General features: G+C 43.6%; 1 protein-coding gene across 1 annotated transcript in view; it reads right to left on the bottom strand.

The window, feature by feature from the left end:
- LOC306848229 (plexin-D1-like) overlaps positions 1-21,581 on the bottom strand; it is a 64,764-nt gene that overhangs the window by 11,903 nt on the left and 31,280 nt on the right. Inside the window, exons 17-27 of the mRNA XM_079382646.1 lie at positions 20,364-20,448; positions 19,997-20,263; positions 12,477-12,626; positions 9,124-9,241; positions 8,715-8,822; positions 6,732-6,844; positions 4,310-4,414; positions 3,636-3,766; positions 1,823-2,021; positions 1,580-1,726; positions 1,342-1,498 (exon numbers count right to left, since the gene is read on the bottom strand). Coding sequence (XP_079238772.1) covers positions 1,342-1,498; positions 1,580-1,726; positions 1,823-2,021; positions 3,636-3,766; positions 4,310-4,414; positions 6,732-6,844; positions 8,715-8,822; positions 9,124-9,241; positions 12,477-12,626; positions 19,997-20,263; positions 20,364-20,448 — 1,580 coding nt within the window. The remainder of the gene's footprint in view (positions 1-1,341; positions 1,499-1,579; positions 1,727-1,822; positions 2,022-3,635; positions 3,767-4,309; positions 4,415-6,731; positions 6,845-8,714; positions 8,823-9,123; positions 9,242-12,476; positions 12,627-19,996; positions 20,264-20,363; positions 20,449-21,581) is intronic.

The following is a 21,581-nucleotide window of genomic DNA, read 5'->3' as shown; positions in this document are numbered from 1 at the left end:
CCGGATATTGTCATCTGAACAAGTAAGTAACATGTCTGCCATTTTTGTTCTGACCAACTGAGGGAAAAAAATTACAATAAATCGTGCTAGCAATGGTGATTAACTCTAAAAATCACATCAAACCGTGCAAATTATTATAGTTATACTCTATTCTCAAAATGTTAATGTTAACTTCATCAGCATTGCATGACTATGTGTATTTAGTGTGTATTAGGTTATCTATAAACTACTGGTGACTATGGGTGAATCTCCAGTTGTCACTGATGATTGTCATAGGAATCTTTCTTGTTTACAATACCCCATCAAAATTATAAATTTAATTATTCCACCTGCTGTGAGAAAAGTCATGCAATATAGCCTACTAGCCGGGACAACTTATTTATGTTTACAGACGTGACGCAGTGATGCAAAGACAAATGGCGGCATGCTTGTATTTCCTGCGAAAACCTACCAGTACCACTAAAATTAGAAAACATTATTTCAAGCTTACCGGAGATAGTTCTGAACACTGGCTGGTTATGTACTTTGGATAATTTTTAACCAAATAAAAGTTACGGGCTGCAGCTTTAAAATAAAATAAAATTCAGCAAAAACAATGGCATATGGTTTTAATTATTTTTCAATTAGGATAGCTAATTATAAAATAATAATTATTAAAGTAAAAAGACAAATTAGGAGTAGTGACTCCTAGTCAGATTTGTTGTTTTATTGACACATTTATTGATGGATGGAAGCTCGGTTAGGACTGGTCTCATATTTGAACGGTCAAATGAGCTTCTGAGTCAAATTCAGTTTTTGTTTTTCCTCAACATCTCACACAACACAGAGGAGCATGAGCTGTATGAAAACAGCCACATGTCAATCACATTTAAATGAAAATTAAACTTTTCATTATCATACCTCGCTTGTTAATTCAGTTTGTAATATCTACCCTGTTCAGTTTTTCTGATGCAATGCTTAACAAGTCTGTCTGCTCTAAATTATGTTTTATTAACAAAGTTCGGGAGGAGCACGTCAGATATTTAGCCTAATTAAACACAAGTGGCACGCAATCAAGTCAATCAACTCATGGATATAAATACAGCTGACATACCTCCACTCATTCGACGGTCTATCAGCATCCCTCCACCACCCCTTCTCCACCAATATCACTAAGTTCTCACCACACCATGGGGGATACTCTGGGTTCGGGCCATTCCCGAGCTCAGAGCCCTTCCCCAGGAGAGCACGCCAACTACGTATTACCATACTCGCCAAATATGCATTACGTAACTTGTGCTAATATATGTAAGTGTGAACTCGTGAAACGACTCTATTTCACCATGCTCACAGATTCTTTACCCAGATCAACATCCTCTTCTCGAGGCCACTGCGAAAAGGGCAGGTTCTTGTAAAAGGCCTCTAGGATTTTCTCCTTCACTTGACAGATGGTGTCCGTGTTCATCACTCGCACGCTCACCGAGTCCATACCAAAGCCTTGGAAAGAGACGTTGATGTTCTGGAAAGCAGACGGAGGAGATGAGAGGTCAGATCAGTGTGATTTCACAGAGAAAGGTCAGTCGTGAGTGTTGAAGCTCACCTGCGGTTTGGCTTCGATGTTTTCTCGAAGGAGCCACTCCTCGTTGAGCGTGTAGCGCGCCTTCCCCGTGATGGCGTCGATCGAGCCCTTGTTGATCTGCTGCTTGATGGCGCACAGCAGCAGGAAGAACGGCTCGCCGACCGTCTCCTGAGGGTGCGAGAGAAACGACCGCTTACCAATTCGCTCATACAGTCGATGAACTGAAGCCAGCCAGTAAAATCAGCTGCTGAACTCTTCACAAACCTTAAGGTAGCTGTACATGCAGATGGACATCCAGTTGGTGAGCATCTTCTCCACCACTGACTCTGTTCGGCGCAGCATCAGTTTGGGGTTTTTGGAGGCTGAAGCGTCGATCAAATCCACTAGCAACTCTTTCATAATGCTCGTGTAGTACTCCAGTTTACCATGGAGGGCAATAGTGAGCAGAGAGGCAAGATTGCACCTATATTGGACACACGGACACATCAGTAATTGAGAACATTCACACTGACGGCGGAGTGGACAGAGTCGGGGAGAGCCCTTCTGATGAATAACTCCACACAGAGGAAGCGCTCCCTCACCGGACACCAACACTAATCAGACACACAAGACAACACGGGCCCTAGACATCTGATCTAGGTGCACTGATCAATTACTGCAACGCTGGGCGTAACTACTGTCAACAACTGCCAAGAAACAAAAGTCAGAGAACTACAACATTTCAGCCAGGACCAAATGTGACCCTGGACCACAAAACCAGTCTTAAGTCACTGGGGTATATTTGTAGCAATAGCCAAAAATACACTGTAAATCATTAGAACATTAAGTAAAGATCATGTTCCATGAAGATATTTAGTAAATTCCCTACTGTAAATGTATCAAAACTTCATTTTTGATTAGCAATATGCATTGCTAAGAACTTCATTTGGAGAACTTTAAAGGAGATTTTCTCAATATTTAGATTTTTTGAAAATCAGATTCCAGATTTTCAAATAGTTGTATCTCAGACAAATATTGTCCTATCCTAACAAACCATACATCAATGGAAAGCTTATTCATATGATTTATAAATCTCAATTTCCAAAAATTGACACTTATGACTGGTCTTGTAGTCCAGGGTCACAAATTATCTGCGCCTCGTTTCCCAATAGCTATCGAAAGAGCAATATTTTGTTATTTTAGTGCAATTCCTGAAGCTGCACACACATGAATGCATAAGGATGTGCTTGAAGTGCTACTTACGAGATGTCAAATGCAGAGCTGTAACCGTGTAAAGCAGGGGTCACCAGGCTCAGTTCTGGAGGGCCGGTGTCCTGCAGAGTTTAGCTCCAACCCTAATCAAACAAACCTGAACCAGCTAATCAAGGTGTTACTAGGTATACTTGAAAATTCCAGGCAGGTGTGTTGAGCCAAGTTGGAGCTAAACTGCAGGACACCGGCCCTCCAGGATCAAGTTTGGAGACCTCTGGTGTAGAGTGTCGGCCGTTACTGTAACGCCATTAAATTTGCACTTTTAAACACTTGCAAATTCTCAACCTAGCGAGCTGCTTATTAAACAGAACAAGCTGCACTCAAACCGTGCCTCCCTTAGTGTAAACAGCATCTGTTTTACTTACAAATTCATTTATTCTTGAATTTATCCATTTGATGTATTATTGTTTTAATTGTTTTTAATAAAGTAAATAAATCATTAAACTACCACAACATTAACTGTGTTAAATGAAATGCAAGTATAATTTGGTGAGTGCATAAGTCTGTCTTACAATGCTTTTATTGCACTATCATTACTCTTACAAATCCACGTCAAGTCAAGTCCTGCTTCGGTTATGATGGAACAGATCATAAAATCACCACGACTCCTGGATTTTCATGGATTCTCTGGGGCCCATTTGACAGCTCTGTTCTTGTACTGAAGGTTTCTTTAGAGGATATAAACGTTATTGATGTTGCATTATATGCTCTTAAGATCTGTGCATTGGTTTCTGGGTTGGAGATTAACAGTAGTCTATAGACTATCGCAGGAGCGTTTGGCTGTGCTTGGATCCTGTTATTGTTCTTTGTGCTTGTCTGTACTCACCTGTCTCTTACGGCAAAGTCTTTCTGCTGCTCCAGCGCGTGAACGAAGGTGACCAGGAAGTGTTTGTTGTTGAGAAGAGTGGAAAACTGCGTGATTCCCTCCTCCAGGTTGGGCCGCACGCTGTTAGATGACTTACATAGAGAGAAGACACACATAATACAGTATGATTTTCAAACTGCTAAAGGGTGTGTATGTGTGCATGCATTGGGTCTTAAAGTGCATTAACATGTACATGATGCCCTTATACATTCTTTCAAGAATAATTTTTGGCATGAGTCATTAGTTCATGCAATTTAGCCATGGTGTTTTTTGACAAATCAGTTCTTCATCTTACAAAACACCCCATTGTACAATGCCGCAGTTTCACAATTGCACATGGGAATCACAACAATAATTTTCCAACTGTGCAACAATTCTTTAAACATTATGAAACTCATAGTGACCCACTAAAATAATCTCAGCTAAAATCTAAAAAAACAAAGAAAGGCTGCTGACAGGAAACAAGAGTTCCTCAGAAGATGGCGTATTGCGCAAAAACACAGTATTATTGTTAGAGATGACTCTGCTGAATCTGTGCTTTACTGCAAACACACACAACCTACATGAGCCGTGGTATAATGAGCCGAGAGGAGAGCTCAGGAAGGTTTCTGGACATTGATCGTAGCATGTCTCACCTGCCATTCCTGGAGCAGAGGATGCATCTCAGACAGAGCTCGCGGGCCGAGAGGATTGTTCTCATACATGGGCTGCACCAGACGCCTCTCGTAGTCACAGCACATCTAGAATGAGAATGTGTAAACATGGCAATAAAGCTCATAGGAGGAATTTGTTATAGTGACAGAAGCTCCACAGTGCAACAGAAAGACATCAACAGGACAGGACAGATAATAAAAAGATGAATATACAAATATACAAAATAGACAATGTACAAAATAGCACAATCACAATATATAATATAGACAATTATGTATGTGCAGGTATGATATGTGCAAATTTGAAATGTAAATAAGTATGTGTGTTAAGTAAATAATGTATAATAGTGTTGTGTGTTCCACGTTTATTGTCAAGTGTTCATGAGATGGATTGCCTGAGGGAAGAAACTGTTCCTGTGTCTGGTCGTTCTGGTGCTCAGAGCTCTGTAGCGTCGACCAGACGGTAACAGTTCAAAGAGGGAGTGTGCTGGATGTGAGGGGTCCAGAGTGCTTTCACCAGCCCTTTTGCTCACTCTGGATAAGTACAGTTCTTGGAGAGTGGGGAGGGTTGTACCAATGATTCGCTCAGCATTCCGGACTACCCTCTGTAGTCTTCTGAGGTCAGATTTGGTAGCTGAGCTGAACCAGACAGTTATTGAGGTGCAGAGGATGGATTCGATGATGGCAGAGTAGAACTGTTTCAGCAGCTCCTGTAGCAGGTTGAACTTCCTCAGCTGGCGAAGAAAGTACAACCTCTGCTGGGCCTTCCTGACAATGGAGTCAATGTGAATGTCCCACTTCAGGTCCTGAGAGATGGTGGTGCCCAGGAATCTGAATGACTCCACTGCAGTCACAGTGCTGTTCATGATGGTGAGTGGGGGGAGAGCAGGGGGGTATCTCCTGAAGTCCACGATCATCTCCACTGTTTTGAGCGTGTTAAGCTCCAGGTTGTTAAGACTGCACCAGACAGCCAGCTCCTTAACCTCCTGTCTGTAAGCAGACTCGTCACTGTCCTGGATGAGGCCGATCAGTGTGGTGTCGTCTGCAAACTTCAGGAGCTTGACAGAGGGGTCTTTAGCTGTGCAATCGTTGGTGTAGAGGGAGAAGAGCAGTGGGGAGAGGACACAACCCTGGGGGGCACCAGTGCTGATGGTACGGGTGCTGGATGTGTATGTCAGGAAGCTAGTGATCCACTGACAGACGGATGTGGGCACGGAGAGCTGAGTTAGTTTGGGCTGGAGGAGTGATGGCATGATGGTGTTAAAAGCAGAGCTGAAGTCTACAAACAGGATCCTCACATAAGTCCCTGGTCTGTCCAGATGCTGCAGGATGTAGTGCAGTCCCATGTTGACTACACAAACACACACACAGTCAACCGGAGCATTCGTTCACATCTTCACTTTCCTTAACCGCTCAAAAGCAGCAGCATTCTCCACATTAATGGAGCTTCTTATGATTCCCATCCCATGTCAGGCAGAGCAAGAGAAGGACTGCGGTGTGTTTGAGGCCACAGTAAAAGTCTATTGGCAGCAAACAGAATTCCCCTAAACGCAGTCAGTGCGTTGGAGGGAGTATTCAGGAGTTTCTTGTCTTTGTGCCCAGTATTGTGCAGACATTAAGACTGGAAAATTGCAACATTTGCGGTTTTCACTAGAGAACAAAAATAGTGGACAGGGAGAGTCGTGTATCTGCCCTGGCTGGAGATTTTAACTCTTTAATAAACTACAAATCATTTGAACAACTATGGTTGATGGACAAATACTCAAATCCAGTGTCTTCAATAAGAAAATGGCCACTTCTGGACACTTAAAGCACAGTCTGAGCTTCCTGTCTAGAGTAATATCAGACCAAGTGTGCTGTTTAAAGAAATGTGGCTAGAGATTTCCTCACTGCTGTCGTCCTTCCAATAATTTTTTGCAATGACTCTTCACCAGTTGCTCTGACAGTGATATTTAGCATGACTGAAGGATTTCAGTGGATGTATGAAGTCTATGTAGAGAACCACATGAACTATCAACATGATGGAAAGTGTAACAATATCTATGCCATTATATCTGATGTATAATAATTATACGAATCCTCGGACTGTACTTCTTTTTTTAAAATAAACATCACTTGGTTTGATATATAATGCAAGGCATTCATGCATTTAAATGTGACTTAAGTGTCCAAATATATATTTTAAGGCTTACAGTAACAGCAGACACTGACTCTGAAGATCAAACATCACTGAGCATCTATCACACATCAAACAGAGTGAACATCTAATAATGTGACTAAGTTCAGTGTTTCCTGAGAATCTAATGTTTTCCATCATTTAACTTTAATTCATGGCTTGACCTGCTGCACGTTTATTAGCCCTGGTGTACATGTGTAATGGCACATGTGTGTGCAGTGATCAGACCTTGGGGAAGAAGGTGCGAGTGACGAACTGCTTGTACTCCAGGAAGGGGATTCCCTGTGTGCGGTTCAGCTCTTTGGTCAGATCCGTCATATCAGTCTGCAGCTCCGCAAACCCTGACACACACACAAACACACACACACGACTGTCATCACACAGTGGACCAAACCACTAACATCAACTCCTACACAAAAACCTGCTCTTTATTTCATGCATGAAGTGATTTTCCCGTTGAGGATGTGACATGTATACAGACATGTTTACTTTGCCATCTGAATGAGGATACAGGCATTCTCACAGTGATTGAGTTTCAGCTCAGACTCTCATTCACTGTGACAATATCACGATTTATAGTGTTAATATGAAGCAGCTGGTTTTTAAATGATTTTGGACAAACACACACACACACATACACACACACACTGTATTTACTATCCCCTTACCCTAAACCTACCCCTCACACAAAACTATAGGCAAATGCTATAAAACTACAGCATTTAGTATGTTTTTTTTTTTTTAAGCTTTTTGGTTTACAGAGACACAGGAAGTGTAAACCTCATAAACCATGTTTATGTTGTAATAACCATGTCATTATACACATTTGTATAATTTCATACTCATAAACCATATATACCACTACAGTCTATGTGAAGCAGTGATTTGTGGTGAAATGTCACACACTAATTCTGGAACTAGCGCTGTCTGTGCGTGTGTGTGTGTGTGTGTGTGTGTGTCTTCAGTTTTCCACTGATCTGAGAGCAGCGCTGCTCATTGGTCTCCAGTCTTCAGGACACAAGTGGAGCTGATGTCAGATCAGTGCTGTGGGGAAAGTCCTGCTGGGATAACAGGAAGTGAGACATCCTCTTATTGTTTCAACACAGGATGTTTGTGTATATTCAGGGATTCAATTACCAAGGAAACCAAGAATAAAACAAGAGGAAAAGAGAAGCAGCGAGCGAGAGAGAGCTGGTGATGGTGAGATGTTGCAGTCCAGAAAGCTGAGCTCCTCTGAGTCACATTCACCACCAAACACCCCCAACTACAAGAACAATCACACACTTCAACCCAAACCCATGTGTGTTTACTGCTTTAACTGGACATGCTGTTCACCCCAGATTCACATGATCACACTTCATTACTGTACAGATGTTCTGATTAAAGTCTTCACAGGGCACAATATAATATCCAGAAATACACAAACAGTTCATATAAAGCTGCAAACTCTGCCATCAGTTACTCACGTCGCACCAAACCGGCATGACTCAGAAGAAACAACATAAACATAAACATGAAACTCCATAAAGGGCAAAAACTTGATAAGAATTTGAGTGTCACGTGAGCGATCGTGCCCGCTCTGAATATTTGTGTGCATGAATGCTGTGCTGTGGAGGACAGGTCAGTCATGCCTTCAGTTTCAGTCTGTTATTTTTGTGGTCATGTTATTGTGTGTTCCAATGGTTTCATTCCCAAAAATATCTATAAAATGTTTATGCAATGTAAAGCCACTCTGCATAAAAGCTACTCCGCAGACTATTCATTGCATATTGATTTTTAAGTTAACTAGAAGAAAGAAAGCCATGTGGAGCAGCAGCAATGTGAAGGTGTGCAGACAGAGACGGATCAACTATCTATCCAGATCTTGTCTACACAACTCAAAAGAGAACAGGGTGGCTAAAGGACAGACGAATGTAATAACACTGATTTATGACACACTCTGAGTATGTGATCATTTCCTGCTGTCAGACTCACACATGGACATAAACACACACACATCACGTGATCTTTAAGAGTGTGTGAGAGACGTGTGCTGCTCCGCTGGGATTACAACTATTAAAACTGACAGTCCATCACTGCAGAGTGTGTGTGTGTGTCTGTGTGTGCGTGTGAGAGAGTGAGAGAGAGAGAGAGAGAGAGAGTGTGTGTGTGTGTGCTCGTGAGTGTGTGTGTCTGCGTGTGCGCTTGTGTGTGCGTGTTTCTGTGTGTTACCTTTGCGTATCTCCTCGCGGATCTGTGACTCCATCTCCTCCATCTGTAATAGAGTCTTCTGCCAATACCTCTCTGCCCTGCGGCTCTTAGTGCAGTAAACCACCAGTGCTGAACACACACACACACAGACAGATGTTATTCGTGCTGGAAACACGCACACACACACACAAAAGCTTCCAAACAGTCCAAGAGATCAGTAGTGGACATGCTTCTCTTTTGCATTAAAAACCAGTACAAAGCACATGACAGTCACCAGCAGAGTGAGGCGCTGATCTGAAACTCTCTCTTTCAGATGATCGTGATCTCCAGCAGATCTGAGCTGATCCACAGATCACCTGAGAGTACAGGGCTCTGACGCGGAGCGCCACACCTGTGCTGTCTGATGAGTGATGTATGAGGATAGACGTACCCACAGTGCACAGCAGCAACAGCACACAGCACACCACGATGGAGACGACGATGGCCAGCTCGCTGCCTCCACCCATCTGCACCATCGCTATCACCTTCTGGAAATGACCCACACGCACCTGCAACACACAACATCAAACTCACGTCTCACTGAGCTCCTCAAACACACACACACACGCACGATGCCAGACGGAATATATCTTCTGTTTCTGATCATTCTACAGAGCTTTGTTCACAGATAGCCAGTGCCGATATGGTGTTTGAGTCAGTTTTATGATACATGCTGCTCATCACTTGTATTCCCAGTAATCAAAACCTCTATGATCCAATAATCCAATGAAATGATTATGAAATAAAAGCAGGTTTTCAGTGCAAAAGGATCTGTTATGACTGAATGGTGCTGTAGAAAGAACAGCCATGCTGGAAGTGAAGATCGCCAGCAAATCAAAGTAGGGCTGTCCCGAGCCGATCAAGCATTTTTTTTTACTGATCGGTATCGGCTCTTCTCAGCCAGATCCTTCTCAGTCATCAGCTGTAATGCTGGTGACGTGCAGTAGGTGGCTGTATTTGTGACCTGTGCTGGCAACATGGGTGTGAATGCACACCGTCTAATTTTGAGCTACAGGCAAAAGTGAAAATGTAAGTTTTGGTTGAATTTGAGGTTTTCACAAAAAATGAATTCATTAAACCAGTTAAGGGGGGGGGGGGGGGGGGGGGGGGGGTTGGTTTAGGACAATTCCAAGGGCCCAACGATGGAGGAAAATGCGATTTCCACCGAGGGGAACGCGATCGCGATTTCTACTGGGGGGACCGCCCGGAATGCGATTTACCGAGAGGAACGCGGAACACAATCTGTACGGAGGGGGAACAACCCGAGTAGATATGCTGTCCAGAGTACCTTTTCTCCACTCACTTCTGGGCAACTGCTGCTGCTTCTCATCTTGTAGGTCTATTGTTGCAAAGCACAGCACAGCATTCCAGCTTTGTGAATATTCATACCGAATTCGTGATGACATGAGTCCAAACCAGTGAAATATGATTTTCAAACCCATGCTGATGAAAACAAAACGATCACGCTGACTGACATTTGCAAAGCTCTCCGCAAGTGTGCAATCTCCCTATAAAGTACATTATTGCTAAATATTTCTTGGCGAGATTCACACAAACATAATCTGTTATGTCTTACATGAATGTTTAGTTAATGGTTGGGGGAAAATCTGATGTGTATGCATTACAGTAGGTCTTAATATAGATCTGTCTCAAAGTTAATCAAACATTAAAAGAAAAGACGGAATCATTCGCAGCTCTTGATTTAACTGCTGTTTATTTGGCCATTGTTCTTATTTTTAATAACAAAGATAAAATAAAAATAGCTATATTGTGATTAATAATATAGTAATTATTATTAAGGAAAGAATTGGAGGAAAATATGCAACGTTGCTTGGTGATTTTGGAATCTTCAGAAAACTTTAACTCAATTTTTCTCTAAATCAACTTTGCTGACTCTATTGCCTTCAAGCGCCGTAGCTCAGTCACTTTTTGTCCAATTCCAACAAGTCATATATCATTTTCAAGGAGTTTTAATGTAGAATGTGAAAATAAAAAGAACTCATTTTTGAAAATTTGCTCATTCCGACTCATTTTGCCAGAACAGGTCACATTTGCTTTCCAGTACATTTGCCAACCGCTATTTAAAGGAAAAGAAGACGCTCAAATGTGCATGTTCAGAGAACAGCTTGATTTGAGAAAGGGGATATTATTTATAGGGATTAAAAAAAAACACTGAGTGGATTTTTATCATTGTAGGGTGGATGTGTACAAACACTGCCAACACACATTTATGTTCAAACAACATGTAAAAGTGAATTTTGCATCGAATGACCCCTTTAATTATTTAATGTATGTTTAAATAATTTTTTTATGAAACAAGTTATGACAGCCACTTTGTAAATGATATATTTGAACAACAAATAAAAATTGTATAATTTAGAAGTTAATTAAAAAACTTGTGCTCCATAGCGTCTTCATATAGACGTGGATGGAAATGACAGTGAGTAAATGATGGCAGATTTTGCATGCTCACTTCCTAACCCACATTAGTCCTGTTAATAATACTGGCAGTATGCATGTCTATACATCTTGCCTAAACACAGTGCATAAGTACAGCCATCCCCTCGTTCCCATGAAACAGTGTTCCTCATGACAAAGCGCTCTGAATGCTTGACTGGGCCTCAAGACTTGTGTTTCTTCAGACGTTCAGTGCTCTCTCTGCTCCATTAGCTGTGTCACGGCCTTCAGACCGCAGCGTGTTAAATATAGCTGCTGCTCTTTCAGAGTCAGACCAAACAAAGAGCAGGGGATTTCACTGGTGAAATGAGGGCTTGATTAACGCTTGTTTTGGTGTCTTGACCAGCACATTCCAGTGCGTGGTCTTGTTTTGGAGTGCGGTCTGTGATCTGGCAGATAGAGTCTTGTTACGCTGGCAGCGTGATTAGCGTCAGATACAGCGCACTGATATGGGTGATGAGGGTGTGTGTGTGTGTGTGTGTGGTGTTGCGTGTGAGGCACAAATAAAGACATTCAGGGTTCAGTCACAGTCTGTAGGTCACAGTGAGGCGTGAAGATGAACCTCTTTGAAACGTGTAACGGTGTAAATCAGCATCAGTGCTGATACTTACAATCAATAAGTATCTGTATATGTTAACATCAGTAACATAATTATCACCATGAACACTGAACAATACTCAATGCATTTAAACATGCTTCATGTTCATTTCTGTTATAGAATTTATTAAACAAATTCTATATATATGTAATATTAAAGTTTGAGTATATTAAAGCAATAGTGCACTTATACAGAGGGAAACATTCAAGTTATCACGAGTGTGTAAATGTTACTGAGAGAGCTCATTTAAACGTATTTCAGAAAACACAAGCTATGAAGTGTCATTCACTTCTTCTGTTTTATTCTTCTGTAAGATTGTTGTTTTTTGTAATCTATATTTTTTTGTTTTTATCTTTTATGATTCTGTGCAGTTCTTGGGCATTGTTTTAAAACACGTTTGAAACAAGCTGTAAGCGTGTGTGTGTGTGTGTGTGCACGAGTGAGTGAGTGTGTGTGTGTGCGCGAGTGACTGAGTGAGTGCGTGCTTGTGTGTGTGTGTGTGTGTGTCTGTGTGTGCACGAGTGTGTGCACGAGTGAGTGTGTGTGTGTGTGTTTGTGTGTGTGCGCGAGTGAGTGAGTGAGTGAGTGCGTGCTTGTGTGTGTGTGTCTGTGTGTGCACGAGTGAGTGTGTGTGTGTGTGTGTGCGCGAGTGAGTGAGTGTGTGTGTGTGTGTGTGTGTGTGGACTCACGGTGACGGGCAGTTCTCCGGTGCTGGCGCTCAGGGATCTGTTGATGGTGCAGTGGAACAGCTGCTCGTTGTGGAAGGTGATCGCACAGAGGTCTGAGCCAATCGTCACAGAGTATTCCTGCAGTGTTAGGTCCAGCTCGCTCAGCCCTTTCTGACACACCAGCACACAAACATGTTACGTTTCATGATCTTAAATATACAGATACTGTATGTGATGAGGACTCTGTCCAGTATTTCACAGTGGAAATAAAAACCATGTGATTGACAGAACATCGCTCATCACAGCTGTTTAGGACACAGCGTATAAATATGTTCAAATATGAACAACTAAACATCCTGTGATAATTAGCCACATACTTTGATAGCAAACACAGGGACACTGACTTCACATCTTTGTCCTTCCTTCCTTCCTTCCTTGCTTCCTCTCCAATTCTTTAGGAGAAAATGAAAATAAAACTCCCTGGCTCTTCTGTGCCTGTTAGGTACTTCCTGTCTGACCCTCAGAAATACATAACATCCCGCTACACAGATCTGGACTTCCCCAACACTTACACCTCTGTGTGTGTGTGTGTGATAGAGAAATGGTCAGCTGCTCTTGTCATTGCAGACCGTAGGATAGGTGCAGACCGTTACTATTATTCTCAGCCCTAGTGTATTTATAATCAGCATTCATCATCCGTCTTGTATGGATTTGTTCACTAAATTTTATCTGTAAAGCAATAATGGTATTATGAACCATTATTGGTTCACAGATGAAGTTTAATGAACAAGGAAGACTAACTACCTTCTAGAACACAGCGGTGAATCAATGGTGCCTTAAAGGGGTCATATGATATGATTTCTTGTTTTCCTTTTCTTTAGTGTGTTATGTAGCTGTTTGTGCATGTATAAGATCTGCAGAGTTACAAAGCTCAAAGTCTCCCACAAAAGGATTTATTCTATCTAAAAGAGAAGGCAGATCCAGACCCGGACTAAAACGCCTCGTTCAAACACGCCTCACATGTCTACGTCACGATGTGGAAATATTTGCGTAATGCCGCCCAAAAGTTCACACAAAGAAAGAAGGAGTGGTTTCAGTAACCGCAGTAGTGTTGATGCAGCCGTGTCAGGGAGACGCTGTGTGTTTCTAGGTGAAAGCAAAAGCACTTTACTTGGCTTTCCGAAAGTAGATGCAATTAGAAACCATTGGTTAAGATTTGTTTACAACAGAACAGCACAACACAAATGTTCGAATTTGTGCAACGCATTTTATGGACGACCTTTTTGTGAACCTAGTAGAGTACAAGACTGGCTGTGCACGAAGGCTATTTCTGAAAAAAAGGGTAAATTCTGACTTTACTATGACAATCTGGCAACTGAAACAGCGACTGTAAGTATGCTTTGTTATTAGTTTAAGTATTTGCTATTGACTGTTCAAATGCGGAGTTTTGCGCAGTGTAGAGTAACATGTTGTGTGTGTGAGAGAGACAGGGTCACATCACATCACACATCACACACTCTTAACCGCGGCTTGTGTGCAAACACATACGAGCTTCAGCACTGTGTCTGTCACGTGACTCTGTTCCCCTCTTGGGCTTGAACTGATGGTAAAACTAACAACATTATATTTACTTTGAAAGCTAAAGCTCACGATTATGGAAAGCGGCGTTACATTTCCGACTCGTGCTTGTGGTGTTTGGCCAATCACAATGCACTGTGCCAGCTGGCCAATCAGAGCAGACTGCGCTTGTTGGAAGGAGGGGCTTTGTAGAAAATGGCTCGTTTGAGAGAGACGGGGCATAGAGGACCTACAATAAGTGATGTTTTATTAACAAATTTCGGGAGGAGCACGCGCAGATAATTAACACGGCCAATTCACCATCAGCAATCACTCAGTTTATCCTATCAGCCGAGAGAGAACTTCTATAAATAGACCAAGCCATCTTACCTTCATTCTCTCTACAGTTTTTAGCATTCGGTTTTTCCTTTGCTATCATATCACAGACGCATCTTTTTCTGGAGAATGAAAAACCTGGACCGGAGATTTTCGTATCCTCCATCGCAATCTGCAAGCTCTAGGCTCACTCCCTTTCCGTCAGTCACCACCGCCGAGCACCAGGCTTCATCGCAGCAGGTGCTCTGCTCGACCAGCCACGCTCTCCACAATGCCGAGGTTTAACCTCGCCTCAACCGACATCCTCGTCTCATTCGGTCATTCCAATATATCCTCCGATCGAAGTCCGTATTTAAGCCTGAAGCAAACGCTGATTTATTCTGACGAATCATTCTCGCAGAGGGCAAACAAGCGGATACGTGCGATCCGTTCGTTACACTGCAAATCAGCCAACCTCACTCCTAAATCCACTCCAGGCGCAAAGGCGGCCAATAGATCGAGCAAAGCCCCGATCTTGCCCCACTCTCCACCATCATCGTCCCATACAAGACCCGGCTCTCCTAGAGCATTGGGTCGCAGTGGCAGGCCTCAAACGAGCAAAACCTCACTCGGCTCTTCTTTTCTCCGCAGTTCTTCCGGCCGCAGTGCCGTATGTAGCCGGACCTCCAGCTCTCGTAGCAGTCAGCGCGACGCTGCCTCCGGTAGTGGCGCAGGCCGTGTTGCAAACAAACTTTTGTGTGAAGGCAAGTCATTTGTTGATGTGATGACATTATGGACGTTGATGTCATTTCAGTAACCATGACGCAAACTGCGCAGATCACGCAAGGAAATTATTTATTTTCTGTATTCATTTTCACTAGCATTTTACATGTATTTTAAATTGCACATTACTCCGATAGACGGATAAGGTGTAAAAGATTGTCTGAACTTAATTCTTAGAAAATCATTGTACCTAAATGAACAATTATAGGTGCAAACTAACAGCTAAGGTGTATCATAAAGAACCATTCATGCCATTATTGAACAAATGCAACCCACTTTGCATGTGTTGTGCATACTACTAGGCACCCCTCTTCAAGTCTCTACCAACCGATGTATGGCTTGGCTGGCCAGCTGTTTCAATACTTTCTTCCTTCCATGTGGTTAAGAGGAAAAACATGTATTTTGATAATTTTAAAACTTTTTTAAAAAGTTGTTAAAAGCCGTCATATTTTCTCCTGCTACTTCTAACCCCTCCTTCTTTTTCAGTGGTCTCCAGCTCCCACAGCACACGCTAGCTTGAGTCTGCCTTCGCTAGCTGTGCAGGCTGCACAGGCTCTCCAGCTATTTTTCTCCGAATATCACAAGCCTCCACGGCCTACAGCTGCAGAAGCTGAAACGAGCACAAATGCTTGCAACACATGCCCTCACACCTCAGTCCTTTCCTCCCGTTACTCCAAATCCTTTTCCTTTTGAGTGGCCTCCAGCTCCCATTGCACGCTAGCGTGAGTCTGCCTCCGCAGGCTGCGCAGACTTTTCAGGATGTCAAAAACCCCACTCCCGTGGTCTACAATAGCTGAAGGAAGCGTGAGGCTGCCTTCGCTTGCCCTCACATCTCGGGCTTTTCTAATGACCCCTTTTGCTTTTCAGTCGCCTCTAGCTCCCATGGCAGACACTAGCCCAGAGGCCTATTGAAAAGTAAGGCTGCCTCTGCTGCAGGGTTGCGAAATAAATTAGTTCAAAATAAAAATCCTCATTCGAATACAAACGATGCATTCGAATTTTAGGCGTGTCAGGCAGCCTTATCAGTGGCACACAGAATGCATATTTTGCACATTTTCTAGAGTGACCTCACTTTCAGACTCGCAAGAGAGAAGCATGTTTAGAAAGCCATGTAAATGTCTAACTGGCTCTCGTCTCCTTATATCAAACCATGCATACATGATGCTGTTGGTTCACAATTGTTTAAGCAACTTGATTTATATTCGGTTCATAAAGATTATGCACCTTTTTACAGATAGTCCTGTTGTTTTATTGCTTTAATAAACGTGCATTAGTAATATTTTGCTCTATGCACCTTCCCGTGGCCTCAGGAGAGAAGCCTAAAGCTTTTCCCCCTAACTGAAATTATGCCTTTCAAATTTGAATAGAACTCGAATATTGATATTATTTAGGTGGGAAATTCAATTTTGTTTTTCAGCCATTTCTGACAGCCCTACTCTGCTGTCAGGTGTGTCCCATGCTCCTTTCCCCCATAGCTCCCTACTTCTTTCAAATAACATTGTCTTTTTCCAGATCAAGTTCCGACTCCCCTCGAGATTCAAGACGCAGCAGGCCATCAGCAAGCATGGGTTACGCCCCAGACTCGGCCGCTCCTCACACTGCATTGCCTCTCTCCTCTTCTCAATAAATCACTGCGGCGCCTTCAACTACAGCACCTCATGCAATGCCGCTGGTTTAGCTTCCCAAACTCCTATCCTTTGCACTCCCTTCCTTCTATCAACGGCAGGCAGCCCCTGCTACAGACATCCAAGTAGGGCATCATCAGCCAGCAATGCAAGCTTACTGGCCTTCTCCCTCATTTCCTTCTACCTCCTCCTACATGCTTCCCTAAGCACCAAAGGCTAATCCGTGCGTGAGGCTGCCTCCGCAAACGGTTTCGGCCCCTCCCTATCTTCCTTTTAACCCTTCTCTGCAATCTAAACCCCAGTACACTTCATTCACTCACTGCAGTCCCACTACCCACCCCACTGAATGTTGCAGCTCCAGAACCACCCCGTATGCCAATACCATCAAGTCTCAGATTCTCACAGAAATTCTAAGTGCTGGCTCCGGAGGCGGACCCATCGCCAACTCGCATCCCTATCACATATCCTTCAAACCTCTCCTTGACACGTTACTAAGTTCCTTCCTCCAAGCAGGTTCACCCAGTACCATCTATTCATATCCAACAGCTGATTCAAGCTCTCGGTCAATGGTCATCGGACGCCTTCAAGAGCTATATCAGGACCAATAATTTTCACAAGGAAGCCATCTAACACTGATCAGTTTAGTGAAATTTGATACTGCCACTGCAGTGCCCTGCCCATTTAATACCACCGCTAGGGTGCCCCGCGTAATTCAATATTGCCAGTGCCACCGCAGTGCCCTGCTCATTTGATAATGCTGCTGCAGTGCCCCATTTGATAATGCTGCCGCAGTGCCCCGTATAATCTGATCCTGCCGCCGCAGTGTCCCGCTAATTTGATCCTGCCACCGCAGTGCCCTGCTCAATTCGATATTGCTGTTGCAGTGCCCGGAACATTCGATACCGCCGCAGCAGTGCCTGCTTCTGCAGAAGCCACATTCCTTTTCAGACGCCGCAGCAGTGCCTGCTTCTGCAGAAGCCACATTCTCTTTTCAGATGCCACAGCAGTGCCAGCTTCCGCAGAAGCCACATTCCTTTTCAGACGCCGCAGCAGTGCCCGTTTCCGCAGAAGCCACATTCTCTTTTCAGATGCCGCAACAGTGCCCGCTTCCGCAGAAGCCACATTCCTTTTCAGACGCCGCAGCAGTGCCCGTTTCCGCAGAAGCCACATTCTCTTTTCAGATGCCGCAGCAGTGCCCGCTTCCGCGGAAGCCACATTCTCTTTTCAGATGCCACAGCAGTGCCCGCTTCCGCAGAAGCCACATTCCTTTTCAGATGCCGCAACAGTGCCCGTTTCCGCAGAAGCCACATTCTCTTTTCAGATGCCGCAGCAGTGCCCGCTTCCGTGGAAGCCACATTCTCTTTTCAGATGCCACAGCAGTGCCCGCTTCCGCAGAAGCCACATTCTCTTTTCAGATGCCGCAGCCGTGGCGCTTCCGCAGCAGCCACATTCTCTTTCAGATGCCACAGCAGTGCCCGCTTCCGCGGAAGCCACATTCTCTTTCAGATGCATTCTCTTTCCAGATACCACCGCAACAATTCCACTCCAAGCGACGTCCAGCGCCTCTCCATCTTGAAGCCTTGCAAATTTCGGGGGGTTATCAATGCCCCACTCCGGCTGCTGTCCCGTGCTAATCGCATCTTTGGGGGGAGCGCTCTGGGTCTGGGCTAAATGCCGAGCTCGGACCCCTCTCCCCGGACAGGGGGAGTGCCCCGGTTTCGGGAGTAATTTACAGAGCTCGGAGCCCTCTCCCCGGACAGCACGCCAAATACGCATAAACCTTGACTCTGTTCATTATACGCAAGGGCGAACTCGTGAAGTGATGTTTTATTAACAAATTTCAGGAGGAGCACGCGCAGATAATTAACACGGCCAATTCACCATCAGCAATCACTCAGTCTATCCTATCAGCCGAGAGGGAACTTCTATAAATAGACCAAGCCATCTTACCTTCATTCTCTCTACAGTTTTTAGCATCCCTCCTCCACCCCAACTCCTCACCATCAGCCCGCTCCTACTCCAGCGTGGGGAGGAGCTCGGGGGGAGCGCTCTGGGTCTGGGCTAAATGCCGAGCTCGGACCCCTCTCCCCGGACAGGGGGAGTGCCCCGGGTTCGGGAGTAATTTACAGAGCTCGGAGCCCTCTCCCCGGACAGCACGCCAAATACGCATAAACCTTGAATCTGTTCATCATACGCAAGGGCGAACTCGTGAATGTACAGTATTTGAAAAGTAATGTTTTTTTTTAACATTACAGCATGTCAACATATTATTTTACAACAAATACACAAAATAATGATCTTTAAAATAGCATCATATGACCCCTTTAAAAGATTAGTTGAGCCAAAATGAACATTTGCTGGAAATGGATGTAGGCCATCCAAGATCAGGATGAGTGTGTTTCTTCATCAGGTTTGTAGAAATGTGTCTTTGCATCAGTGTCTCAGCAATGGATGCTCTGCAGTGAATGGGTGCTGTCAGAATGAGAGTCCAAACAGCTGATAAAAACATCACAATAATCCACACCACTCCAGTCCATCAGTTAACATCTGGAGAAGACAAAAGCTCAAACTAATCCAGCATTAAGACGTTTTTAACTCAAATACGAGTCTATAATCCATAATAACGCTTCCTCCAGTGATAAAGTGCATCTTCTATTGTCTCTCACGTCAAAATCCAGTCCAGTCCAAATCTGTGCAGATTTCTCTCCTGATTCAGACCAGAACACTTTTTCACTGGAGGATGAGTTATTATGGATTATGAACTCGTATTTTAGTTAAAAACAGCTCAATGATTTGTTTCAGCTTTTGTCTTCTCAAGATGTTAATTGATGGACTGAAGTGGTGTGGATTATTGTGATGTTTTTATCAGACTCATTCTGACGGCACCCATTCACTGCAGAGCATCCATTGCTGAGCAATGATGAAATTTCCCCAAATCTGTTCCAATGAAAAACAAACTCATCTACACTATCAGAGAATCACCAGAAGGACTGTATATTTTCATTTTTGTTTGAATTATTCCTTTAAGATGCCATCTAGGTCTAGATCAGGGTTCCTCAGATCTTTCCCTGGAGGGCCAATCTGCTGCAGAGTTTAGCTCCAACCCTGATCAAACTCACCTACCTGTGATTCTCTAATGATCTTGAAGACTCTGATTAGCAGCTCAGGTGTGTTTGATTAGGCTTAGAACTAAACTCTGCAGGAGTGGGCCAGATTTGAGGATGCCTGGTCTGGATGATCGACACACACTCACTCACTCACATTGATAATGAGGATAAGAGGCTCTCCAGGATGATGTTTGATGAGTTTCTCTTTGTTGGCCGTATAGAACTGCGGATCCTCCACGTAGTCAAAGTGAAAGGTATCAGCGTGAGGCTCCTCGTCCTCGTCCAGCCCTCGTCCTGATGGAGACGAGTCCTCTCCTCTGTACAGCACCTCGTTGAGGTAGAAGCGAGCCATGGCCTGCTGGGATTGATTGGCGGCAGGAGACTGACAAACGATCAGGGTAGATGACACACAGGAGCAGCTCTGCGGAAATGACATTCGTATGAACGAGCACACAGACTGAAATATCACACACACATCAGCACTTTGATCTCTATCCTATGAACAAAGCATTGTTTCTGACCGTCTGTCCGACTCCAGACACCTCCATCCTGACAGACTGCACCAGATTGAAGCCGTACCCGGTGACGGAGATACTGCGACCACCGCTGCAACACCATCACATCACAATTACATTACGAAGGCTCTGTGTAGTATGCATACTAGCATACTACTGATTCTGCTGCATGTAGGCAGTATTGTGCACTGTATGCAATATGTAAGGGATAATGCACGGCTAGCTCTGCATTAAACGATTTTAATCCATGACATAATATAGTGCATTATGCTGCTTATACCATGGTCATTTGCCAGCACTGACAAGTTAAAGCTGTTAATGTTCATAGCACAATATTTGACCGGAAGGATAATTTCTTCAGTTACAGCTCGTTAGCTCTAGCATTCTGCCCGCTTCAAATCAGAATCAGAGATGAAATAATGCAGTAAGATCACATTTATTTGAATGAATTAGAGCATTTATTTTTATTAATTAGAGTCCTCTGCACAACCTAACTTTGCTGCAGCATGGAACAACCTGCTGGTTCAACTGGCCAGGAGAACTGGCCCCCCAAAGTATTTTTCTCCATTCTATATAATGGAGTTTTGGTTCCTCTAGCTTGCTCAGTTGGGGATACTTAATTTCCAGTGATATCGTCGACTTGATTGCACAGATACTATTAGAACTGAACTGAGCTGAATGATGACATCACTGAATTCTGATGAACTATTTGATACTGTAAAGCTGCTTTGACACAATCTGTATTGTTAAAAGCGCTATAGAAATAAAGGTGACTTGACTTGCGGCTGTGTGTATCTCTATAAATAATGAAGCTGTGTTTACTTGCTTCAAAAACAGTGCTTTTACCACCTCGTTGCTAAGGAATATAATGTAGCGATCTAATATCTAGGCTGTTTTATTAATAAAAGTCACAGAGCAGTGCTGCCAAGTTTCTTTATGTGCGCAGCGCAATCTGCAAGCTTCAACCCCTATCTCTCCTTCTCTCTGTGTGTGTGTGTGTGTGTGTGAGTGTGTTTCTGTGCGATCGATGTGTGTGGGTTTGTGTGCAGCAATTAAAGCAGCGCATTAATATGGAACAGTGATTAAACTGACTTGGAACTACTTGTGCATTAAATGGTTTTAATGCATACCTGCCAGCCAATCAGAATTGAGTATTCAGACAGACCATGTTATAAATGTTTCTAAAGAGCAGCACTTGACTATTGCTGTCCTGTGTGCGTTCAC

The sequence above is a fragment of the Barbus barbus genome (genome assembly GCF_936440315.1).
Source record: "Barbus barbus genome assembly, chromosome: 28".
In the NCBI taxonomy this organism is placed as follows: domain Eukaryota; kingdom Metazoa; phylum Chordata; class Actinopteri; order Cypriniformes; family Cyprinidae; genus Barbus; species Barbus barbus.
The sequence above is the reverse complement of the archived record's forward strand: the minus strand, read 5'-3'. Positions and strand labels throughout refer to the sequence as shown.